General features: G+C 40.5%; 1 protein-coding gene across 2 annotated transcripts in view; it reads left to right on the top strand.

Annotated features, from left to right (window-relative positions):
- Positions 1 to 1,621: 1,621 nt before the first annotated feature.
- Positions 1,622 to 27,896, top strand: part of LOC127622854 (vasodilator-stimulated phosphoprotein-like) — a 69,328-nt gene continuing 43,053 nt past the window's right edge. The window contains exon 1 of one of the 2 annotated variants that reach the window (XM_052096965.1): positions 1,622 to 2,107. In XM_052096965.1, the coding sequence (XP_051952925.1) occupies positions 2,103 to 2,107 (5 nt within the window). In that variant the 5' untranslated portion in view covers positions 1,622 to 2,102. The remainder of the gene's footprint in view (positions 2,108 to 27,896) is intronic. The other variant, XM_052096964.1, reaches the window with a different exon arrangement.

Raw genomic sequence — 27,896 nt, 5'->3', positions numbered from 1 at the left:
GTTTTAATTCTACAATATATGGTGTAAAAACGTCTGAGTGCTGCCCTCTTCAGGTTGAACGGTGGCTACTGCAGTTGAATTTTCCTATTGGCTGTTGCGGTACTTCGTGACGTAAGTGGTGACAGCTGACGTAAGCAGGTTCCAACTCGCCACGCCCTTGGTACGAGCTAGACACTGGCCCCATTCTCCCTTGCATGGCTGCTTCGCTAGCATCGTCGGATGCCGATCGCGTTGCGGGAGTTAAAACCGCAGTTTGAGCCAGTGGCTCGAATTGATATGGCTCCGGCCCTGTGTCCACAGACAATTCACCCTCCTCCACTTCAGGTGAAGGTGGGGGAGAAAAGTCCTGGACTTCAAAAGACCGCTCCGTGGCAAAGCTACTTGCGTCACTCCAGTCACTGTCCATTTTAGAGTCTGACAGCAGCTGTCAATTAATCCGTCACTACGGGTCTCAGGTGCACGCCCCCCCCTGCTCAGCCCCGCCCTCGGTTTGTCCCCTCTATCCCCGCTGGGGTCTGCCCACTTTTCCAGCATTTTTCAAATATTGCTAGTGGATGGAGTCAGACTCTGAGCAGGGGTTTAGTTACCCTTTAAGTTCTTTTATCTCTTGTTTTCTTCCTGACCCCTAGATGGGGAGAAAATGTAACATAACATTAACCTAAACATTAAATGTAACATTCTCAGTATAAGAGTACTTATTTCTAATTTTTCTTTGTTTATTTCATAAATATGACCATAAAGATCTTGACATTTCATTCACAAATTAGCATCTTTCCTTGAGAAATTGCTAATATTAGCATGAGTCTGCAACCATGGTACCGGTTTTATTACCTATTTTTGTTATGCCAAATTCCCACTACTTAGGTCCTCGTGGTGGCACAGTTACTCCCCTCAATCGGGGTGGTGGAGGACAAGTCTCAGTGGCCGTCGCTTCTGCGACCGTCAATCCGCACATCTTATCACGTGGCTTGCTCTTGCTGCGCGTGACACCGCGGAGACTCGCAGCACATGGATACTCTTGCTACTCTCCGCTATCCATGCACATCTTCCACACACCCCACTGAGAGTGAGAAACCCTAATCATGACCACGAAGATGTTACCCCATGTGACTCTACCCTCCCTAGCAACTGGGCCAATTTGGTTGCTTATGAGACCTGGCTGGAGTCACTCAGCACACCCTGGGTTCCAACTCACGACCCCAGGGGTGATAGTCAGTGTCAGTACTATCTGAGCTACCCAGGTGCTATTGCCTCTTTTCTTAAAATATGTGAACAGAAGTAAATTTAAGAATATTGATGCCTAAATCAAGGGCGTAGCAAGGAAACTAAATTTGGGTGGACCTCAGTAAAAATGGATTGGCCACGTTTTCGCCCAATTTATTATTATTATTATTTACCAAACAATAAAGCGGCAATTTTTTCTAAATATTTTAAGTCAAAGAATAATCTTAAACATTCTGGGTGGGCCTGGGTCTAATTTAGTTCCATGCCCACCTCGTCCCACCCCTGGCTACGCCACTGGCCTAAATTGTCCCCCAATTTTGTACTGTCCCAAATTATCCATTCCCGTAAGCAAAGCTTTATTTGTGCAGCACAGTTTGAGTTATGGAGCTCGGCCGCTAGGGAGTGGAGGAGCAGTACATTTCTCGCCTTCATTCTCAGCACGGGAGACAGACAGACAGGAATGAAAGCTTTTCCTCGGAGTTGAGGAGGAGGTACGGCTCTGGTCACGAATGAACCGGCGAACACGAGTGTGTGGAAAACTGCGCCGCTCCGACACTAGGACATGACGAGGAATATGTGGACACTTTGCCGGGATATTTAGAAAGCGTCGCGGCATGAATTCAGGATACTGATTAGAGTTGACACCAGCCCTGCTCCAGTAGCAACTCTCTCCATACTTCACCTCCAACCCCCTCCTTTACTCCGAAACCAGGAAATCGACTTGCAGTGCTGCTTATCCTTCTTCCCGCAGATTAAAGAAACACACCAGAGCCCTTCAGTTGGGTTATCGATGAGGATCTCGTCGATATAGTCGTTTTCTCTTTTGCCTTTGGGAGTTCGGCTTTACGTCTGAAGAGGATCTGCACTGTCGTCGAACAATGAGGTGAAGCGTGTCAAATCAGATTTGTTGCCCACGCTTTTGTGTGCAGTTTGTTTTGCCCGCTTCAATAATAGTGATTGAGGCCAACTGTGTGTGTGTGTGTGTGTGTGTGTGTGTGTGTGTGTGTGTGTGTCAGAGTTTTGTTTGTGTTACTTCTGTAAGTGGATTATCATTGGAAGGTGCAAGTGAGCTTTCTCAGTGTTTACACACAAACTCATTAAGAATGTCCATTCGTTTCGTCTGGTTTAGTGACAGTTAGTTCATTATTATTTTAGTTTGATTTTATATTCTCCTGTTGTTATTGCTGTAGTAGCAGCTGAATGGATTTGTAAATAACGTTCATTTAAAATGTTGCTCTGGTTTCTCATCAGAAATAACTTAAGACATTTCGAAAAGGTGATTTAGCAAGTTATTTAAAACGATTGTAATTTTTGGTGAACGTTGATCACTTGGAACTGGTTATAAAAGTTTCGTTTAAATTTTAAATAAGATGCACCTGCATTGTGGACTTCAAATGCGTTTGCATGAAACTCTGAACTTTATCAGAATCAGAGCTTTATTGCCAAGTGTGCTCACGTACACGATGCATTTTTTAGGTGATGGGACAAACAAGTGCACACAGAACATTTCAGTGAGACACCGAATATAAAGCAAGGCAAGTGTATAAATAGGCATACAAAAATAGGACATATAGCATAGAATGGCGTATGTGCAAGTGGTAATATATATTGTTTATTGTACATAGAAAGTAGTGTCCGTTTGTATATCCTCAGGCGATGTGCTCTTAATTGTTTATTGTGCATGATGAAAATGCAGCGGAACTATAAATTGAATACCTGGCTCTTTGGAACACGTAGCCAGTCCTCTTTTGTGAACCCTCCCTGCTATTTTTCTTTTTGGGAGTTGGCCGCGGAGCGAATTGACGAATTATACTATGGCGAAGGCTGAGGTCATGAATATTAATTAGGCGACGCGGCGTTCACCCAGTAGTGAATGTGAAGTAGTCTAATTAATATTCATTACTCAAGCGTGGGCATAGTAGGATTTGTATATTCGTGGTCAAGGATGTACCCGGAACAAACCTACATTTGCAATATTGAGCCTGATAGTTCCATATCCTGCTGCGGCCTGTGCAGTTTTGCCGTTAGTGTTCAAGGCTACTTTTAAAGCAAACTCAAGCGAACGTAATGGGTAAATAGTAATTCTTACTGTATACATTAGAGTTCAAAACTGAGACCACTCTTGAAAATGCTTCTATTTTGCTTATTTATTTTTTTTTTTTCCAATTGCAAGCATAACAGTTTGAGTAAAAACCTACTGCATCCTTTGTGCTTAAATGGATGCAAGAAAGTCTGAACATTTGTTGAAAGAATTAACATGGTCAGTGTCTGTGTTTGCATATATTTGGTTTGTGACTTTGAAATAGTGCAGACTATTTTCATATTCTTTTTACGATTACTTTTTGTTGTTTTAGATTTTTACTATCTTAGTTTACTTTCACAGATTTTAAATGTGTTCCCAGACAAGTAGGCTTCTACAATGGAGTGAAAAGTTGCATTGGTCTGCAGTGTGTGAATTGCAGACAGTACACCGTAACAACAAGAAACAACAATTAAATACAACGGATTCACGTGATAGTGCAAGTAAAAAATGCCTTTGTGAATATATCTTCTAAAACTGACATGGACTCTTTATGTTGTTTAGTGCAACCATCCAAGTTGTTGTGAATAGAGGGAAATGCCAACACCATATAGTGTGATTTTGAGAATTTAAAATCGTCATTTTGCTATGTCAACAACAACAGTAACCTGTGTGACCAGTTATTGGTCTGCGCATCTTTTAGATCTATCTCGCACTAAAATAAAATGTGTTCAAATGAGCAGATGCTCTAAAACCTCAGTCATAGTCTTTCACTTCCATGCAAATTTCAGTTCAACGATACTATCAGGCAACATGGGCTTCAAGTCATGTCGCCCTATTGTGACACACAGAAAATGAGACGCTGGGTTCGTGCTAAAGGCACCGGGGTCAGAGCTGCATCCCATGTGTTCACTGTTTCGGATCTGCTTGCATAATAGTTGAAGAATGGAATGTTGTCACATTTACAAGTTTATTGTCATGTTGTGGAACATCGACGTCAGAATGCAGTGGAGTGCTGAGTGCCTCGTTTTGAATTTCAGCAGGCCATCAATTGCAACAATAGCTTCCCATACTGACCTTGTTATTTGGGAAGCCCAGCATTGAATTTGGTCCAAGACGAAGTCATTGGGTTAAAATACAGAGATATGAACAATGAAAGTTCCAGTGATACTTAAGTACTCCATGCTTCTGCTTCTAAAAGGTGAAGTATGTAATGTTTTGCATGCCTGTCCCAGCTTAATGTGAATAAACAACCATAAGTAAACAATTCTTACATTGATTTCCACAAAAGTTGTGAGCATGTCAGGTTTCCATTTAAGTTATGACTTTTAAATGCATGTGAATATCGCAAAAAAAAAATTGCGATTAATGCAGATTTTCCATCACACGTGTTTAAGAAAACAAAATTGTCACTTCTGTGAAAATTGGCGCAAATTGGTGCTGGGTAATAAAACGATCTAGATAAAAATCCTCTATATCGATGGTAAACTTTTGAGAAATGTTCAGAATTTAGCATATTTTTATCGACAATCAGGTGCATATCGTTAAAAACACGAGTAGTTTGACAAGGTTATGCACACAGATGGATAACTGACTCATAGCGGAGAACTCAGCCGGTAAGGTATTAGCTGGCTAGTAGCTACCTTGCCCTGTTATCATGGAAACCAACAATGACGCTTGGTAGCCACTAGCAAGCTATCCGGCTAATATTATATTTTTGTGTACTGAATAAGACCGCACTGGCAATGCAGTTATTGGCTGAACACAACAACAACTCCGACATCAACACCATAGCTGTTTATTTATGTAATAAGTTAAATGTGTTTTCACGATCCATAGCTCTCATGTCGTCAACTTTTTTTGACCGGCAAGAAAGTCTTTGGGTGGATAATGACTTTTAGGCTACAGTAATTGCATCATGTATGGGATATGTAGCTGGCACTCTTCAGGCCAAAACCAGGCAGAAGAACATTTTCGTAAATTTAATTAATGACCACGAGGAGAGTCGAGCGTCCACCAAAGAAGATGAAATTGGAGCGAAAAGAGGCCACACAATCCTAAACTTGAGTATACTTCTTGAACATCAAATTAAAAGATATCTTACCCTTTGGAGTTTACTTGTTCACAAACAAGTTGTTGACGTTCAGTCTTGATCTAACAAACATGTGGAATGCCTACCTTCCCCAGTAATGGTATGAAATGTATATCTTGATATCGAACAAAATGGAAAAAAAAAAAAGTAGAAGTAATATTTTTTTTTTTTCCCATTTCGCCCAGCCCTAGCGCATATGCACATTTTTGAAGAGTTTATTCATAAATTGGTGTTTCCATCCAGTATTTTTTATGCGATTAACCTGGAATTTGGTCTTTTTTCTCTTTTTTTTTTTTCAATTTTGTTTAGTGCCATTTGCGACATCAAACAAAATTACAATCTTTTTGTTGAAGGGGCCTGACATGGTATCATTGGCTCAACCAATACTGTGAGTTTGGGGGTAGGGCTACCTTTTTGACTTCACCAATGACAGATGAGATTATTGTTTGAAAACACTACGTTTTTTGCAATTTTGTGTAGTGCCACTAGTGGAGCAGAAATTGCACACTTCATGTTTAAATGAAAACATGTGCACAGGTGGTCCACAATTGGTGCTTGTTACTTGCTGTGTAATCAGTCCAGCTTGTTCATGTGTGTCTTTCTGTCACAGAGACACAGCCTGTCCCTTAGAAATGCATGTGTGTTTAATGTCAGCACTGTGATTCACTGCTGTTATCATGACTGTCAGGGACTTGCCCAGCATGTCTTTATCTAAATGACTTCCACCCTAGTGGTGCTAAAGGGCTTTAGGGTGGCACTGGTTGCTTTGCACCTCATGCCAGATGCTACAGTGCTGTCCTTGTACTGCTGGTATTAAATTTATCGTGATCATGTGTGGTTAAAGACTATCAGTCATTGATATAGTAGAGCGGAGGAGTCAACCATTAGGGTTTTTAAAAAACACATGTCAGTTTCTAGAAGTTGAAGAAACAACCATATAGCATTAAGTTACAACAAATAAGGCATACACAAAATGATATATAAATGCTTTTTCGATTGATGAAGCAAAAGGTACACAAGGTGACTCAGGGGGGCACTATGACAAGTCTTAAGGCCCTGATATATTGTACTTCATATGAAATTGAACGTCACGTTTGTGACGTCATTTAGAACAAAATCTGTCGAAAAAGGTGTTTTTGAGTTTGTTTCGGTGGTTCGTAACCGCTCGGCAATGCAAAATTTTAGGAAGACTTCTGACCAGCTGCTAAACACGCTCTTACTGTCATTGGTTCACGTCATCTGAGGTGTGACCTAGAGCTCCACCTACCTTGAGGCCGATAGCTAATTCCATTTACGTTGTTCATTGAGTCAAATTCAGTCCACGTGAACACATTGTCGTGAAGAGTTATTAGTGAGCTGGTGCAAATTTATGTCTTCTATAAAATCATTCATGTATAGAGACATTTTACAAGAACATGCCATGACACTTTTTTTTTTTTTTTTAATTAGTCAGAAAAGGGAATCAAATGTAATCAAATACTTTGAATTGCCCATTCACTCATGTATCATCTTCAGCGAAAACCATTCACACATCTGCTCAACGATATGCCTCTTATCATTCTTTATTTATTTTTTTCCCCATTAACACACTTTTATACACCCACTTTACTGCAGTATCATCATAAATTACAATAACAGTGTAATCAGTGCAGATTATGGCCGCGCATAGCGTGGTGTTTGCTCAATAGCGTCATGAATTCAAAATGTAATCATGACAAATAAAACATTTTCTATTGCATATCAGGGTTTATCCTGGGTCAGAAATGGTCTTCGGTGGTGGCCGACGTACACGTTCATCACGATTTATTTAAGTTGTTACATTTCATGTTTGTAATGAACCATTTTTTTATATTTAATCATCTTGGCATCTAAAAACTTTGAACTCAACAGAAGTTCTTTTGTACAAGGTGCGGTGGGAAATCAAACCAACATAACGCCTTATTTCTATAGAGCTCGTTATAATATGAGTAAACCACTTTACTGATTTGGAACTTTGCTTCTATAGTAAATGTTTGTTTACAGATTGTTTTTCTTATATCAGACTCTTAATAATTTAGGAATACAAACCAGGTTTGTTTTCTAATGTCAAACATCATTAGAACAGGAAATATATTACACTTTTTCATAATTTATATTTACATTGTAGCCTACTTGCCCTTGTGTTTAGCATAGTTAAGACAATGGATTGGTCCTCAGTTGTTAGTTAGGTAGACTTTCTTAAAAAATAAACTGCCACAGTTTTAATGAAAAAAATAATATAAATATATTTAAGTTTACTGCGGTAATTGTTATTAAGGGTGTTGATGTGAAAAGTCTTGTAATTGATGCTGGTACAGGTGTTTTCCCTTTCCTTCATCAGTGCTATTCAGAATGTCAGTGCTGTAGCTGTTTGAAATGGTTGAATTGTTCCATAGTGCTTTAAAATAGAAAACGCTCATGTAGAATTCAAATGGGTCACATGAGGTTTGTTATGCGGCATGATAGCGAGGTAAGCCCAGTTTAATCGTGCATGTGATCCGCTCTGCACTATCCAGTTACTATATATATATATATATATATATATAAACCCAACACTGACCCCCCTCACCATTCAAAAAGTTGGAGCACAAGCTGAATAATCATTTAAGACCTAATGATTAATCTTTGCAATAATTGCCAAATAGTCATATAATTGTTCTAATAATCATTAGATTAATCGATTATCAAAATAACCATTAGTTGCTGCCCTACTTGAATCACCCTGCGCACATCCATGTACCACATGAGAAGCATACTGTATTTAGGGCATATTCATCTTGCTTTTGGTACTTTAATAAAATTTGCTTCGGCGGCCTCTGAAAAACATTCAATATAGGAAAAACACTGCATATACATTACTTTTAATAATTGTTGAGTAGTTAAAACAGTTCTACTACTGCTGTCATGTGAATTCTACTCATAAAATGAGGCACATATTTAAAGGGTAACTAAACCCTAAAGCAACTTTTTTTAGTTAATGATCTGTAAGAATGGGGCTTTATTAGTACTGGTCATTGATTCAAGTCATTTTTTTTGACATCTGTGTATAAAGTGTTTTAATTCTACAATATATGGTGTAAAAACGTCTGAGTGCTGCCCACTTCAGGTTGAACGGTGGCTACTGCAGTTTAATTTTCCTATTGGCTGTTTGCGGTACTTCGTGACGTAACCGGTGACAGCTGACGTAAGCAGGTTCCAGCTCACCACGCCCTTGGTACGAGCTACCACGCCCATGGCAGTATAAAAACCATCTTGTTTCGTCAAAACCACTGTAGCGAGTCAGGAGTTGGAATTGCGAGTATTGAAAACGATCAGGATAGAGTATTTTAGCATCTATTTAGCATAGCATTTATATAGTTATTTAGATTATTTAGTGTAGTCTAGGTAGTTAATTAGCATATTTGTTAGTGTAGTATTGTTAGAAGCATAGTTAGTTAGTAGCATAGTATTGCGTCAGTTAGGATAGCTTCAAGTTAGCGTAGATTATCTGTATTTAGTACAGTGGTCAGGATGGTACGTAGGTGTAGTGTTGCTGGTTGCAACAGCACTGCTGGACTGTATAGCTTTCCATATAGACTTGAAAATTAGTCGCCAGTGGTTGCATGTCCTTGGCCTGGAGACCGCGAGTTCCCGCCTAGAGCTGTAGGAGTGTGCAAACTGCATTTTACGCGGGATTACTTCTCCAACGCAATGGAGGTGGAATTGGGCTTCTCCAAACAGCTCGCGCTGAAAAGCAACGCAGTGCCAAACGCTGCTCCTCCTGCATGGACTCCACCACCGCAGCGGCGTCTTGAGGTGAGTGATCATATATATTTGAATCACAATTTATGGTTAGGCTAAAGTTTATCCTCTGGGGTAGACAAACGCGCCGGCGCATTTGCTGGATTTTTTCACATAGCGGCAAAATATGCCTACAGAGCGCGTGCGCTATTGACATCAACTCGATAAAACTCATCAGATTCATGTACATGTCGTCTTGCGACCGTGTGAGGAATAACAATAACATAATAGTAATACTCCTGGAGAAAATTACCACTCCAGTCACTCTCCAATTTAGAGTCTGACAGCAGCTGTCAATTAATCCGTCACTACGGGTCTCAGGTGTCCCCCCCCCCCGCTCAGTCCAGCCCTCGTTTCGTCCCCTCTATCCCCGCTGGTGTCTGCCCACTTTTCCAGCATTTTTCAAATATTGCTAGTGGATGGAGTCAGACTCTGAGCAGGGGTTTAGTTACCCTTTAAATGTTCCTCTAAACGCCTTCCCACAGTGGTGTGGCGAGTGTCTGAATGTTCGCAAACAGTATACCGTTCCTCAGCTGTTTGGAACTTCTTTTTACCCCTGAACAAAGAATAACTTCTGCGGGAGTATATCGATGCCTTTATATCACGGTACAAGTTATTTTAGATCACAGTAACAATATATACAGTATCAAGATACTGTAATGGTGATATGATATGCATTATACGCGTCGCAGATTTAACAGGGAATTCGAGAGGTGGTGGAATATGCTTCTATATCAATGAAGGTTGGTGTACAGATGTAACGTTAAAGAAAATGTGCTGTGCTAATTTGGAAGCACTCTTTATTATCTGTAAGCCTTTCAACTCCCTTAGTGCCTTCGCTTGTAAAATGTATATTTGTATGTAAATGTAAAGGCTCATTATTACGATTTAGTTACTTATAAAAAAAATTTCTCAGCCCTGGAATTCAAACCATTTTCTAATGCCCCCCTATATATATATATATATATATATATATATACACACACACTCACCTAAAGGATTATTAGTAACACCTGTTCAATTTCTCATTAATGCAATTATCTAATCAACCAATCACATGGCAGTTGCTTCAATGCATTTAGGGGTGTGGTCCTGGTCAAGACAATCTCCTGAACTCCAAACTGAATGTCAGAATGGGAAAGAAAGGTGATTTAAGCAATTTTGAGCGTGGCATGGTTGTTGGTGCCAGACGGGCCGGTCTGAGTATTTCACAATCTGCTCAGTTACTGGGATTTTCACGCACAACCATTTCTAGGGTTTACAAAGAATGGTGTGAAAAGGGAAAAACATCCAGTATGCGGCAGTCCTGTGGGCTGAAAATGCCTTGTTGATGCTAGAGGTCAGAGGAGAATGGGCCGACTGATTCAAGCTGATAGAAGAGCAACTTTGCCTGAAATAACCACTCGTTACAACCGAGGTATGCAGCAAAGCATTTGTGAAGCCACAACACGCACAACCTTGAGGCGGATGGGCTACAACAGCAGAAGACCCCACCGGGTACCACTCATCTGCACTACAAATAGGAAAAAGAGGCTACAATTTGCAAGAGCTCACCAAAATTGGACAGTTGAAGACTGGAAAAATGTTGCCTGGTCTGATGAGTCTCGATTTCTATTGAGATATTCAGATGGAAGAGTCAGAATTTGGCGTAAACAGAATGAGAACATGGATCCATCATGCCTTGTTACCACTGTGCAGGCTGGTGGTGGTGGTGTAATGGTGTGGGGGATGTTTTCTTGGCACACTTTAGGCCCCTTAGTGCCAACTGGGCATCGTTTAAATGCCACGGCCTACCTGAGCATTGTTTCTGACCATGTCCATCCCTTTATGGCCACCATGTACCCATCCTCTGATGGCTACTTCCAGCAGGATAATGCACCATGTCACAAAGCTCGAATCATTTCAAATTGGTTTCTTGAACATGACAATGAGTTCACTGTACTAAAATGGCCCCCACAGTCACCAGATCTCAACCCAATAGAGCATCTTTGGGATGTGGTGGAACGGGAGCTTCGTGCCCTGGATGTGCATCCCACAAATCTCCATCAACTGCAAGATGCTATCCTATCAATATGGGCCAACATTTCTAAAGAATGCTTTCAGCACCTTGTTGAATCAATGCCACGTAGAATTAAGGCAGTTCTGAAGGCGAAAGGGGGTCAAACACAGTTAGTATGGTGTTCCTAATAATCCTTTAGGTGAGTGTGTGTGTGTGTGTGTGTGTGTGTGTGTGTGTGTGTGTGTGTGTGTGTGTGTGTGTGTGTGTGTATGTGTGTGTATATATATATCTCTATCATATACGTGCGACTAGTTGACTAATGGCTTAAACTAACGACTACTAGTCGACTAGGAAAACCTTTGGTCGGGGACAGCCCTAGAAATCAGAGTGGCTAAAAGATAATCTGAGAAGCTAAAAAAAAAACAAGTAAAAAAAAAAAAAGTTTTAAACTAATGAACCTGCATCAGAGTGGTGTGGCTTGAAAGACCTTACTAATTTCAAGAGACCTTCCCTCAACACTGTAGAGAACAAACAACTGGTTGACAACTTGAATGTGTTCTTCTGTAGATTTAAAAGGCCCAATCTCACACCCCACACCTGCTCTGACCTTCATTTCACACAAACACCAGCACCTCCTGCTACTCAACCTGCACTTATGATCTGTGAAGAAGAGGCATGGCGTGTCTTCCCAAAACAAAAGACAAGGAATGCACAGGACCCAGATGGCATTTCATCTGCTTGTCTTCGATCCTGTCCTAACCAGCTGGCCCCAATCTTCACACTGATCTTCAAGCTGCTTCAAATGCTTGGGTACATATACAAAGACCGGGTACATATGCAAGGATCCTTTTTTGGACTTCCGTTTGGCTTTCAACACCATCATCTCAGATATTCTCCAGACAAAATTACACCAACTCTCTTTTCCCACATCTATCTGTCAGTGGATTACCAGCTTTCTGAAGGACAGGCAGCAGCTTGTGAGACAAGGGAAATTCACTTCCAGCACCTGTACAATCAGCACTGGTGTGCCCCAGGGATGTGTGCTCTTCCCACTATGCTTCTCCCTGTACATAAATGACTGCATCGCCAAGGACCCCTCTGTCAAGCTCCTGAAGTTTACAGACAACACAAATGGCATCAGCCTAATCTAAGATGATGATGAGTCTGCATACAGAAGGGAGTTTGAACAGCTGGCTGTCTGGTGCAGTCAAAACAACATGGAGCTGAACACGCTCAACGGTGGGGATTGATTGTGGACTTTAGGAGGAACACCCCAACACTGACCCCCTCACCATTCTAAAAAGCACCAAGGCAGCAGTGGAGTCATTCAGGTTCCTGGGCACTACTATCTCACAGGACATGAAGTGGGAAACCCAGCAGAGGTTGTAATTCCTTCACCAGTTGAGGAAATTCAATCCACCACATGCTCTGCTGGTACAGTTCTACTCAGCAGTCATTGAGTCTGTCCTCTGCACTTCTATAACTGTCTGGTTAGGTTCAGTTACAAAATCGGATATCAGAAGACTACAAAGGACAGTTCAGACTGCTGAGAGGATTATTAGTTGCCCTCTGCCCTCCCTTCAAGAACTATACACTTCCAAATTGAGGAATAAGGCTGGAAAACTAACTCTTACTAACTTTTGAACCGTTGCCTTCTGGCCGACGCTTCAGAGCTCTGAGCACCAGAACCGTCAGACACAGGAACAGTTTTTTCCATCAGGCTATCCATCTCATGAACCCATTGAGCAATACTTATGTGCAATTCACAGTTTAGTGTTTTTTTTTTTTTTTTTATCCAACACATCCTACCTCTTCTGGTGTGTGTGTGTGTGTGTGTGTGTGTGTGTGTGTGTGTGTGTGTGTGTGTGTGTGTGTGTGTGTGTGTGTGTGTGTGTGTGTGTGTGTGTGAGCGTGTATTTATCACTTTGTGGGGACCAAATGTCCCCATAAGGATAGTAAAACCCGAAATTTTTGACCTTGTGGGGACATTTTGTCGGTCCCCATGAGGAAAACAGCTTATAAATCATACTAAATTATGTTTTTTGAAAATGTAAAAATGCAGAACGTTTTCTGTGAGGGTTAGGTTTAGGGGTAGGGTTAGGTTTAGGGGATAGAATATAAAGTTTGTACAGTATAAAAACCATTATGTCTATGGAAAGTCCCCATAAAACATGGAAACACAACTGTGTGTGTGTGTGTGTGTGTGTGTGTGTGTGTCAACCCCAATTCCGAAAAAGTTGGGACCGTATGAAAAAGGAGTGATTTGTAAATTATATTCACCCTTTGCTATATTGATAGCTCTACAACTACACATTGTAGTTTTTCCTCTTTAATTTAATTGTTTTTTGAAAATGTAGATTAATTTCAAATCGGACGATTGCAACACGCTCAAACGGTTGAGACGGGCAATTTAAGACTATTACAAATTTGACGAGTTAAAAAGGTGATGTTAAACAGGTGATGCAATCATGTCATAATACTTTATACTGTATAAGGAGCCTCAAATACAGCCTAGTCCTTCAAGAACAAGGATCATTCGAGACTTGTCAGTTTGCCAATAGATGCTTCAGCAAATAATCCAGCACTTTGAGAACAATGTTCCCCAGAGACAAATTGGAAGGATTTGGGGCATTTCACCCTCTACAGTGCATAATATAGTTAAACGATTTAAGGAATATGGTCAAATCCCAGTGCGTAAATTTCTGTGTGTGTGTGTTCTATCTCTGATAGAACAGTCGAACTTTGTTTGGGGGTCTGAAGAGTCCACATTTCAAAAAGCTTTTGTAAAAAAAAGCTGTTGTGTTATCCAGGCCAAAGAGTAAAAGGGCCATCCAAGCTGTTATCAGCATCAGGTCCAAAATCCAGTGTCTGTAAGGGTCAGGGGTGTGTCAGTGCTCATGGCATGGTATCTTGCACATCTCTGAGAACACCATGAATGCAGACAGATATGTAAAGATTTTGGAGCAACATGTACTGCCATACCTGGCAATAATGATGATTTGGATTACATTTCTTATTTAATGCGACAAGCTGTGACGTGCACATTTTTGTTGCATGTTTGGATTTTATGCATCATAGTTCACGCAGTAGGCAATAATTTTCAGCTTGGTGTCCGATTCTTCTAAATCGGCAACGGATATGGCATAAATGGTATATTAGGATACTGTTGTGCTGCATACCCTCATACCGCCCAGCCCTAGGTGAAGCTAAAGAAGGGCAGGGTGGTTTTCAGATTTTTCCAATTCATTTGAATTTGTGTTTTGACAATTTTTCATTTTTTAAAAATGGAGAAATCGTGATTTAGCAATTTTTTTTTTACAAACACTAAAGTTAGATGCGTTGTAAATCCACCAAAGGCTGAATAAGGAAGAGAAAAAAACTTGCAGCACTTGTCTTAATTCCACTCCCGATCTGATCAGCTGCACGTGTGTGGTGCGCTCGTAATGAATGTGACAGTTTATCAACATGGAGAATGATATAAAAGACTGCGGTAATATTCCCAGTATGATTGTACAGTGTGATTGTAGCTCAACTTCATCCATGATGCAGGCCTCGTGTGCGCATTATGATGAACGGTCTCCTTTCTTTTTACCCATAACATTTTTTATAGTTATGTGACCGTTATTGCCACTTAATTTCAAATGATATGGATGGGCTATATATATATATATATTACATTTACACTATGTTGACAACTTCCTGCTTTGGTGCATTTGGTGCGTTTTGTAAATTTTTCATGTTTCCCCATAATGAAAAGAACTTTGATTTATCTAACCAGGTTGCCTTGCTTTCTAATAAAGAACATGCTATTTGAATCATGTTGGAGTACATTTAAATGTTTAAAAAAAATTATTATGAATCATCTATAAGTTTGATAAAAATCAAGATGTATTTATTTTTTTCTATATTGCCCAGTCCTAGGCTAAAGTATACACACTTAAAATATGAAGTGCGCATGATGTAAATTCCATCACATCCGTATGCAGCCCAGTTTTTCTAGCCTTGCGTGTCAGTATGCAGCAAGCATATGTATACTTCCGCAATCAAAGAAGTATACTTCGAAAGACTAGAACGCTCAACTACGCAAGATGTAATGGCACATGAAAAAACTAAGTGCGCCCCAGTCTTAACATGTCTTTTAATCAGGCAATTAGGCATGTTAACGACCAATGCTAATAGACTTAAAATATTGTCCGATAACTCGGTTTGGCCTAGAGAAAAGCATATTAAGGCCACGCCCACTCATGTTTAAGTTGAAACCTGTTTTTGGTTTTCTAAAGGCGCTGTCACACTTGCCTTCGCACAGGGAAATTCTGCTGGTGGAGAAGGCATGGCTGGATGTTGAGCTTGTGTGAACTATCAAGCAGCCTCTTTTTTTTATTGCTGCACTTTATACTCCGGAAGAGTGAATTTAAAAAGAAACTTGCTGCTAAAATTATATAACTAACATTCACTCAAGATGTCCTTCGCCATCTTGAGTCAATTGCACGAAATTGGCAAATTGTGGAATTTCACGGTGTGTAGGTAAATGTGGCTGTGCCTTAACATCGTTGTGGTTATGGAATGCTTTTTTCAAAAGTCATATTGTTGTTTAGGAAAAGGGAGTTCCAGTATGGATGAGAGGTGAAAATATAACAAAATCATGTTCTTTGTATTTGTCAACTGTATGGACCGTTGTCATGACGGTCAGATAAGAGGATGGATAAGGCATGTGTCCTGAGTTTTCACTGTATTGATTGAGCAATATTGAATGCATTGATAAACACTAAGCAGGTGTTATGCCCATAGATTATGGGGTGGGCTTTTATATTGACATCTACTTTCTTAGCAGGTTGCTCCATCACAAACTTAGAAGGTTCATTCATTGTGTATAAAGATGACTACTGCTACTAAAGGTACAATTTGATGAGACGGGGGTACATTAATCGTGAAATTATAGTGCCAGATAAAAGCAGACCATTAAGACAAGGGCTGAGATAGAAACGCAAAGTGGCAATCAAACATGAAGTATTGAGGCATCTGTAATGCAAAACCTAGAAGACAACGATAAAATACAATGCTATTGGATGTTTTTTTTTTTTACTAGTTAGTGAATCTCAAAAAATCCTGGATGAGCAATGAGACAAAAACTGGCTAAAACCACAGTATGGTGACTTCACCAAAATAGGAAAATCATTCATTTGCATGACGTAATACGGCTGCTGCATCTTGTATAGCTTACAGGCTGGTGTGAATACATGTATGACTGTGATGTGTTTATTTAAAAGGTTTAAATGTCTTGTTAAATGCTGTGTATACGTAGTTTTAATTACATAATATGAAATATTTCCAATTGAAACCGGATAGTCAATGTAAAATAATGTAGCGTGAGACTTCATTTTATTTATCAGGAATTGATTAGATGTTGATGGTGGGCGTTACATACCAGAATGGAGCCAGGGGGATGAAAAGAAGGGGTTGAAGATGAGGGATTTGGAATGTCATTTCAGAGGTGGAGCAAGTGATTTACATTTGGATTAAAGATTACAAAGACAAAACATTTGTTTTTCTTTGGAATAATGCAAATGGGTGAATCATTCACAATATGACAATAAGATGTATTGTCATAGTTAATCATTTTGATTTCTGGGTCTTCAAAACCTGCACCAGTTATTTGGGAATTCTTGATTTGTGGTTTAAATGGTCCGTCTCTTTAGCTTAAAATGGTTTGTCATGTTTAGATCAACTTATAGATTTAATTTAGTCTCTATAAACCCCAAGTGGATGTCACTGAATGTAAATCCTTGAAGTACGTTTATAGGAAAGTCACTGCCAAGATAAAGAGCATGGAAAGAGGCCTGGACCTGCATAGTTAAAGACCCAGCTGATGTTCCATCTTACACTTGTGTTGTGAGCAACACCAGAGTTCAGTTTAGAATACTAGTTACTAAATACTGTGCAGTGGACACTGCATATTGCCTACAAATAAAAAAAAAGTATTTAAAAGAGTAGCATTATTCCACAATGAATGTTTAAAACAGTGAAAAACTAGATTGTGCACCACATTCATATTTCATACTGAAGAAATAGTAAGGGTAGTATGGCGGTATGTTATTCCGAATATCTGTATCTTTTCCATTGAGTCTTGTTTTTCACCATTGTGTAATTACAACCTCGACTTTCTTGCCTTAACTTGTCCCAATTCTCGTTGGTATTTTTTAATGGCACTGGCCCATCGTAAATCTTACACAATGCAGCTCTAATGCTAACCATGAATCACCCACAGGCATTGAAATCTCAAATGGTTATTGATCTTACTCTGAGGCCCTACAAATTAAAATGGCTTAAAATAGATGAAGAAATGTTTTGAATATTTAAAACAAAGACTTTATCTTGCATGCAGCCATTGCATAGTCTCAACCCATGCTTTACTTTAACATACACATCTTATTGCATATTGTCAGTCACAGTGGGTTTAAAGAAGTAAAATTCTAGATTTTCTGAAAAAAAAAATGCAAACTTCACTACCACAATGGTAGTGTGTTCATAGTGGTTTTTGCACTTTGCCATGCTTTTGCTAGGTTGTTATTTACTGGCCTAAGACAAAATCTCTATAATATTCCGGTCCCTTAAAATGGCTCTGGTCTAGGGAATATTTTCACTAGAGGTAGACTAAAAGTAGATTTTGCCGTTATGGTAATTAAGGTGATGGAAAAGGCAGTTAAACGATGAATCTGACAATGTTTTACATTTTATTCATTGAATGTAAAAAAAACAAAACAATTCTTAGTCTTTCTTTACTGTGACTGACACATACATGAGTAAAATGAATAAAATCCCATATGCAGTTAATTGTTCAACCAAAACCCCAAAGATAATAACCAGAAAAAGAACATTTTATACAGAATGTTAGACTTTTAACTGTAAACAATCCCAAAACACACAAGAGGCTCTTATTTTGAAATGACAGTGACTTGGCTCTGTAACAATGCTCATACGTTTACCAAATTTAGGTTTTTATAGCTACTGTACATTATATATTCACCAGATGAACAGCTAAAACTAGCCACAGAAGAACATGAAGAAACAAATAAAGGCAACGATCACCATAGATTGTTGCAGATAATTGATAGTTCTGTCTCCATCCATCCATCCATCCATCCATCCATCCATCCATCCATCCATCCATCCATCCATCCATCCATCCATCCATCCATCCATCCATCCATCCATCCATCCATCCATCCATCCATCCATCCATCCATCTATCCATCCATCCATCCATCCATCCATCCATCCATCCATCCATCCATCCATCCATCCATCCATCCATCCATCCATCCATCCATCCATCCATCCATCCATCCATCCATCCATCCATCCATCCATCCATCCATCCATCCATCCATCTCCCTAATATTGTGTCGTCCCCCTCGTGATGCCAAAACGGCACCAACCTGTATCTCAGAATAGCATTCTGACGTGATTCTTTTCACCACAATTGTACAGAGCAGTTATCTGAGTTACTGTACACTTTGCCATTTCGAACCAGTCTGGCCATTCTCTGTTGACCTCTCATCAACAATGCATTTCCATTCACTGTTGTGTGAAAATCCCAAGAGATCAGCAGTTACAGAAATACTCAAACCAACAATCATCCATGCGATTATCTAATCAGCCAATCATGTGGCAGCAGTGCATGAAATCACGCAAATATGGGTCAGGAGCTTCAGGTAATGTTTACATCAACCATCAGAATGGGGAAAAATGTGATCCCAGTGAATTGGACCGTGGCATGATTTGTTGGTGCCCGATAGGCTGGTTTGAGTATTTCTGTAACTGCTGATCTCCTGGGATTTTTCACACACCACAGTCTCCAGGATTTACTCAGAATGGTGCCATCAAATGGTGTCTCTATTCCCTTTTTATATACAGCTGTGTTCCTATACTTTCCAATAACATTATTGTTAAGTTTGCGAATGATACAACAGTGATTGGGGCTGATTACTAACAATGATGAATCAGCCTACAGAGCGGAGGTACAACACTTAATATGCTGGTGCTCCGAGAACAATCTGACCCTCAACACAGGAAAGACCAAGGAGCTAATTATCAACTTTTGGAGATCACCGAAGTCTGAACATGCGCCAGTCCTTATAAATGGAAATAGTGATGAGAGAGTGTCCAGTTTCTTGGCACATATGTTTCAGAGGACCTTACATGGTCGACAAACACTACTGCTCTGATTAAGAAAGGAAAAACGTAATTTCTGTGGTAAGGACGTTGAGGAAAGCTGGTCTGCCTCAACAGATACTGACGACTTTCTATCGGTGCACCATAGAGAGCTAACATACTGCATGTCTGCGTGGTTTTTCAGCTGCACGGCCTCAATGTTAGGAAAGCACTCCAGAGGGTTGTACTGTGAGCACAGAAGATAATCGAAGTTGAACTGCCATCACTGGAAGACATCTACAGAACACAATGTCTGAAGAAAGGTATCGGAATCTACAAGGACCACACACACCCATGCCATCACATGTTTGAACTACTTCCGTATGGCAGGCATTATAAGACATTTTATGCCCGTACTTCAAGACTGAGGAATAGCTTTATTATCAGAGCTATAAATGCTCTGGACCAAGCCACCAATGACTCTGCCTTTTTAACTGTTTGTAGTCTTTTAAAACTGTTGGCATACTCAATGGAATTCAGAGACCGTTATCCAGGCCGGAATGGTGTGGAATTGCCAAAACTTACTGGACTACTGTCTGAACAATTAACTTTTGATATCGTTATATATTGTACAATTGTGTATACTGGATATATTGCTGTTACTTTTGTCATTACCATTTCCATATTGGATTGATTGAACACGTTTAAGTATTTATATATATATATATATCTCTTACTATTTCTTATTTTTATTGCGCTACAGCATTTAGTAAAGAAGCTGCAAGTGTAATTTTGTTGTACTGGTGCAATGAGAGATGTACAAATACAATGACAATAAAGATTCAATTCAAAACTGAAAACACTGACTGAAATGCCTTGTTTATGAGAGAGGTCAACGGAGAATAGCCAGACTGGTTTCAGCTGACAGAAAAGCTACAGTAACTCCGATAACCACTCTGTACAATTGCAGTGAGCAGAATAAAATCTCGGATTGCACAGCATGTCAAACCTTGAGGCGGATGTGCTATAACAGTGAAAGAATACATTGGGTTCCACTTCTGTCAGCCATGAACAGAAAGCTGAGGCTGCAGTGGGCTCAGGCTCAACACAACTGGACGGTTAAAGACTGGAAAAACACAGCCTGGTCTCGATTTCTGGCTGAGGTACACAGATGGTAGGCCCACTGCAGTTTGTATGGGAATAAGTCATACAATTTCGTATGAGCCATGTCATACAATATCTTGCAATTTGTGTATTTAAGAGTTAATATCAGTGACTGAACATGAACACGAACACGTATTGGATTTATGCAATTATGGAAATCGCTGAAAGACTTCCATATTTGCACAATGGAATGGACGTAATAAAACTATTAAATTGTCCCCTGCCGAGAATCTCACTTCACTTTCTTTGTTCAAAATGTAATATGATGTCTCTGAGGTGCTTTGAAATCTATTTAATATGTAGCTGTAAGATCAGTAGTGGGGGTCGCCCTATTCCCCGTGGCGTGTATATTTGCTCGCTGCCGTTGGCCTCTGTTCTGTTAGGAGTCTGGCACTCTGCCAGCGTCACACTGCTTATCTGGGCCTCTGGCCTCCTTACAAAGCCACTGTCACACACTTGCAGCTAGCTGATTGGTTCATTATCCTTCTTGATTGCTTTTGAATGGCTGGTGAAACAGTCCTTGCACAGGATTAGCTGCATGAGTTGACACCAGTTGCTTACAGAATCCTTCAGCATTGAATGCTGGCAAAATCCATCTCTTGCTTTCTGAATAAATTCTTTCTTAAATGCTTGTGGGTGTTAAATCTTGTTAGGCATTAGTATGTTTTTTTTAAAAGTAAAAATCTACACCCTCATTGCATGATTTTTAAACATCAATTGTGAACTTCTAGATTGTATTTTGAAGTTTTAATGTGTATCGGTATTTTTGTAAAGATATAACATTTCTGATGCATAGCAATCTTCATTTGAACAGTCCCAATATAGATTCTTAAATCCCAAGATCGAGTAAATCACTCACATTACTAAATGTCTGCGATTTATATTTATTTATATTATTATTTTTTTTTTTTTCCCCCCCACTGGCTGGTACATTTTCAGATCGAGTAGTATCGTGGCAAAGAAGTTCAGCACTGAGATGCTTGTTACAAGTAGATTACAAGGTAAATTATTCAGGTAAACAGTACATATAATGCCATTTCATATTTACTTATGGAATACATGACATTTGTAAAAAAAACAACAAAAAAAAACATAACTACTAGAATGATCAAAAGCGAATAATAAAATTAGTCAAGTCAAATGTATTTTATTATTTTTTATTTTTGGTAGTTTGTAAAGTTATATGATCTCCTGTAAAGTTAACAGAATTTGCTGTGAGAATTTCCTATGAATGCAAAATGGACAATATAACATGAAATATGCCCTAGGGATGGGTGATATGTAAAACATATTTTATCGGTAATCGTTTTAAAAAATGTTGCGACATACGATTATATTGTCAACCCACCTGCCGAGGGTCGGTGAATATTTTTGCTTTATTGTTTTGCATTAAAAATGAAATACATTTATTGAAACACGAAAACATAAACAAAGGCATTTCTAAATTCAAATTGCACAAAAAGTTATTAAAATAACGAATTGATTAATCTTATTTAACCACCTTCCCATATCCAAACAGTTACCATCTCCAAAAATTACTAATAGCCTACAGATTAAGAACTAAACTAATCATAAATGCAAAGATAATAATAATCATAATCATAATTATAAAGCATAATTAATTCCCTTGTGTTCCAAATAGTGCTGCCAAATGTGTGTTCTTAATGAATTTGTGTTTGTATTTCGTTTTGGTAATAGTTAATGCTGCCTAAAGAAAAGAAAATAAAACTCAAATTTAGGTTCAAGGTGAACATGTCTTACTTGTTGCCTGCCTGTTGCGGGGTAGATGAGCAAAATTACTTGCGCATGAAAATTACTTGCGCATGAAATACATTTGGACGAGGAGCTCGCGAACTGGATTGAGCCTCGTTGCATAGGGCGGGTGCTAGTTTCACACATTGGGCAACTTTTTAATATATATTGAGCCGTTTCTCACACACACACTTCACTTCTGAAGACATTGCTTGAGTCATATGGATTACTTTTATGCTGCCTTTATGTGTATTATGTGAAAATATGAGCAGAAGCTGCTATTTTAACAGCAGCTTACGTTTGAAATTATTCAGGTTTAATTATAGATAACGTTGATTTCTTTAAAATTAATGTTTTATTCAATGGAATTACCTTTTTATAATCACAAATATATAATTTGAAAAATATTTTCAAAAAATATATATTATTTCTCTAATATCATCTAGGTTCAAATGCCAGTATCAGATACAGCACTTCTGGAATTGAGCAAATGTACCCACAGAATAAAAATTGTCAGAGGCAGATTTACATAGACATCCAGGAAATCAACCAACTGTTAATCTATTGAACAGCTGAACATGAAAGCTGATGCGTTACAGTGCCAACAAAGATTTTAAACAGTAGATTGGATTCACTGTGGGCTGTTGTGTGGCTTGTGTCAGTTTGTTCTTTAATAGTCCTCATTTGTACGTTTGGAACTTCCTACTGAGCAGTCTTGGGCACAAAACAATGTAAACACTGTGGTGCATATGTTCTGTTTTTACACATCTCGCTATTTCACTTGTTTGTTTAATTTCTAAAGACAAAATAATCCAGAATTCACAGCCAGTGATGTCATAAGGACCAGTGGTTCTGTAGTGAACAGTCGTTTATAAACGCAGACTCTGTATATTCAGAGAGAGAAATATGCTGTAATGGGGTTTAATGGACCTTGTGGTGGAGTAGTGTGTTATTGGTCCTTATTAGGACAGATCTCATGTCTATTAGTGTGTCTGGACAGATGTTAAGAGATACAATTGCAACGTACATCTGTGTGGCATCACTATCATGAACAAGGTTCCCACGGCTATGAAAATCTTGGAATTATCATTGAGGCCTGGAACAAAGTTCTTAATGGCTATCATAATGGATGGTAATAATCTTATGGAGGTCATTGAATTTCTTTAGTGAACATACATCTTCCTGTGCTCAGCTCTAAAATATTTCTTCTTGTGTCTCACTGTAACCTTGTTTTTGGCTTTTTTTTTCTTCTTTTTAAAGAAAATGAAGCATAAGCCAAAATATTTTTTTTATGGTAATCAACGTTGCACCTAAAAGACAAATAGTAAAATACCGGCAGCTGTGGTTTCCAGAAATGTACCATAAAAAATGTGCTGACCATGTTTCAGACTTAAAGGATGTCATTTTGATCCCTATTTATATTTGTATCCAAGATGGTGGCGCGGTAGCACGCAGCGGCCACTCCGAATCCAAAATGGTGCTATTTTTGCTATTTTTGTCACTTAGCCCTTCTTTTACGGCACACAGACATCGGAGCAACCGGTGTTCGTGTCTACCATCGCCAGACACTGTTAAAATATAAGATTCATGCAACAACCAAGCTGCATGATGATCTGCAGGAGTTGCTACGCAAACTCTGCTTGCTGCGGAGACCAGGCCTCCAGTTCTCTGCGTCGCCTGATGCCGGTGCCCGGGGGAGAGGACGAAAGCGTGGCAAGAGGGCGCGGGTCCGTGCTAGGCTACAAAAAACAAACCCTAGCCGGCCAGCTCTCCCGTCTATCCTGCTCTCAGATGTTTGCTCCCTGGACAATAAACTGGACTACATCCGACTCCAGCAGCATGAGCTTAGAGACTGCTGCGTCTTTGTTTTCACGTCTGCATCTTTGAGACGTGGCTCAGCGACAGAGTTCTGGATGCCGCCATTCAGCTAGACGGGCTCACCTTGTTTCGTGCTGACAGAAATGCAGCTGTGCGGTAAGACTCGCGATTGTGGCTTGTGTGTTTACATCAACACGGAATGGTGCAATAACTCTATGCTAGTCTCTAGTTATTGCTCATCACTGGTGGAGCTTGTGACCGTTAGATGCAGACATTTTTATTTACCACGGGAATTCACCACTGTTATTATAACCGGAGTTTACATTCCCCCCAGCGCTAACGCTAAGGAAGCGCTCTGTGAACTGTATGGGTCTATGAACGAACTGCAGAATGCTCACCCTGACAGACTGTTTATTGTCTCCGGAGATTTCAACCATGCAAATCTCAAAACAGTGCTCCCTAAATTCCATCAGTATGTGGACTTTGCAACGAGAGGGGCGAACACGCTTGATCTTGTTTACATAAACATCCCAGGCGCATACCGGGTGGAGCCCCGCCCCCACCTTGGCTACTCAGACCACATCTCTGTTATGCTAAGTCCAGCATACAGACTGCTCATCAGACGCACAAACCCGCTCCAGAAGCAGGTGAAAACCTGGCCAGCAGGAGCCATCTCTGCTCTTCAGGACTGTTGAGTGTACTGACTGGCACATGTTCAGGGAGGCTGCAACATATGGCGACTCTACCAACTTGGAGGAATACACAGCATCAGTGACCAGCTGCATCAGCAAGTGCATTGATGAAGTCACCTTCTCCAAGACCATCACCACATGCTCCAACCAGAAGCCGTGGATGACTAGGGAGGTGCGTGCGTTGCTGAGGACCCGAGACTCAGCCTTCAGAGCAGGCGACAAGGCTACCCTAAGAACAGCGAGGGCCAAACTGTCCCGGGCCATCAGAGAGGCAAAGTGTGCACATGGCCAGAGAATCCACAGTCACTTCCAGGACAGCGGCGACACGTGGCGCATGTGGCAGGGCATCCAGGCCATTACCAACTACAGGACAACATCCATTGCCTGTGACAAAGATGCCTCCCTTCCAGAACGACTTCTACGCTATGTTTGAAGCACAGAACGACCAGATGCTCTGCCTTACCACGACTGATGTGAGGAAAAAACTACGTAGAGTCAACCCATGGAAGGCTGCTGGACCAGACAACATTCCTGGCAGAGTGCTCGGAGGATGTGCAGACCAGCTGGCAGATGTTCTTACCGACATCTTCAAAATCTCTCTGAGCAGCGCCGTCGTTCCAACATGCTTCAAGGCCACCACCATCGTCCCCATGCCAAAGAAGTCTTCAATGTCCTGCCTCAATGACTACCGTCCCGTCGCACTCACACCCATCATCATGAAGTGCTTTGAGAGGCTCGTCATGAGGCTCATTAAGACCCAGCTGCCCCCCTCACTAGACCCACTGCAGTTCGTGTATCGTCCAAACTGTTCAACAGACGACACCATCGCCACCACCCTCCATCTGGGCCTCACCCACCTAGATAAAAAGGACTCATGCGTTCGAATGCTGTTCATAGACTTCAGCTCAGCATTCAATACAATAATTCCTCAGCACCTGATTGGAAAGCTGAACCTGCTGGGCCTGGACACCTCCCTCTGCAACTGGATCCTGGACTTCCTGACTGGGAGACCTCAGTCAGTGCGGATCGGGAACAGCATCTCCACCACACTGAGCACTGGGGCCCCCCAGGGCTGTGTGCTCAGTCCACTGCTGTTCACTCTGCTGACTCACGACTGTGCAGCAATGCACAGCTCGAACCACATCATTAAGTTCACCGATGACACGACCGTGGTTGGTCTCATCAGCAAGAACGACGAGTCCGCATACAGAGAGGAGGTGCAGCGGCTAACGGACTGGTGTAGAGCCAACAACCTGTCTCTGAATGTGCACAAAACAAAAGAGATGGTTGTTGACTTTAGGAGAGCACAGAGTGACCGCTCTCCGCTGAACATCGACGGCTCCTCTGTGGAGATCATCAAGAGCACCAAATTCCTTGGTGTTCACCTGGCGGAGAACCTCACCTGGTCCCTCAACATCAGCTCTACTGCCAAGAAAGCCCAGCAGCGTCTCTACTTTCTTCGAAGGCTGAGGAAAGCACATCTCCCACCTCCCATCCTCACTACATTCTATAGAGGGACTATTGAGAGCATCCTGAGCAGCTGCATCACTGCCTTGTTTGGGACTTGCACCGTTTTGGACTGCAAAGCCCTGCAGAGGATGGGAGTGGAGAAGATCATCGGGGTCTCTCTTCCCTCCATCAAAGACATTTACAAAAAACACTGCATCCACAAAGCAACCAGCATTGTGGATGACCCCACACACCCCTCACACAAACTCTTCACCCTCCTGCCAGCTGGCAAGAGGTACCAAAGCATTCGGGCCCTCACGGCCAGACTGTGTAACAGCTTCTTCCCCCAAGCCATCAGACTCCTCAATACTCAGAGACTGGTTTGACACACACACACTTGTCCTGAGTTGCACTTTAATTTTCTCACTTTATATCTGGCTGCTACCTCAATAACTGCTGTGTGTATAGAACACAATTTCATTGAATGTTATGTTTACATTTGGCATTTTTAGAAACTCATCTTTTTGCACTACTGTGTACTGGTCGGCGCTGCACTGTCTCTCACTGTGCCTATTGTCCTGTTAATTTTTTGTCATTTATTATACTGTCCTGTACTTTTTGCACACGTTTGCACGTGCACTTTTATATAGGTATGTTATTTAGTCTCATGTGGTTCTGTGTCCTATGTTGTTTTATGTAGCACCATGGTCCTGGAGGAACATTGTCTCGTTTCACTGTGTACTGTACTAACTGTATATGGTTTAACGACAATAAAAACCACTTGACTTGACAATGATATAAACTTGATATACTACACTTCTGGAACTATATAAAAGTCTGCTATTAAAATGTATTGTTAATCACTGTAATAACTACAAAAGGCCACAAAATGACTTAAATTGCATCAAGGGTGAACCTTCCTGGAGCAATAATTAATACACATGTAGAGACAAAACACTGACCGGGTAACACTTGTGACACTAAAATGATGCAGTAAACATAACTACAACTAAACTACATAAAATATAACACCGAGCACCCCAATGTCCATAACCGATATTTAAAATAACACAAAATACATAACTAGTCCCAAAAAAATATTATGAAATGTAATGGGTCATGCAGGGAATTTTGGGAATGCCCGATTATAATTTTAACAATAGTTTAATCCGTTTCCTCGCTCTGTCGGCGGGCGGTACGGCTGCTGATTCTCCGCGGTTTGGTGGAGAAATCAGCGACGTCAACTTGATTGAAGAGGGAAGGGAATTCTTCACTTCTACAGGCAAACGGATAAAGATGCGGATTGCTCGGCGGAACACAATGTAATCTAAACTCGTCCAGCAAGATAGAGATTGTATGGTCGCAGTATTAAGTTGTACGTTACTTCCTTGTGCAACGAGGCAACACCTGATAGCAGTGATGAGCTACGTCTATGCACGACGAGCGAAGTCACTGAAAGCAAGGTACAGAATGATTTTCGAGGTATTTCTACTCCTGATGACATCATAGTTGAGGTGCGTTCTGTTGAGTGCCTCATCCAATAGGAGTTGAGAGTTCGATCCTTTGGAATTTCACACAGTTGTAAAGTGAGCAAGGCTTCTTGGGATTTGTAGTCGGTTTTGTACTCTCTTTGTTGCGTTTTCTTTTTTTTTTTTTTTATCAGCATGATTTATGACTTTGTTTTTGTGGGCCTCAGTCAGGCTTTACGACTGTGTTAGGCCTGCCTTTTGTCTTTTA

This window comes from Xyrauchen texanus, chromosome 29 (genome assembly GCF_025860055.1).
Source record: "Xyrauchen texanus isolate HMW12.3.18 chromosome 29, RBS_HiC_50CHRs, whole genome shotgun sequence".
In the NCBI taxonomy this organism is placed as follows: Eukaryota; Metazoa; Chordata; class Actinopteri; order Cypriniformes; family Catostomidae; genus Xyrauchen; species Xyrauchen texanus.
The sequence above is the reverse complement of the archived record's forward strand: the minus strand, read 5'-3'. Positions and strand labels throughout refer to the sequence as shown.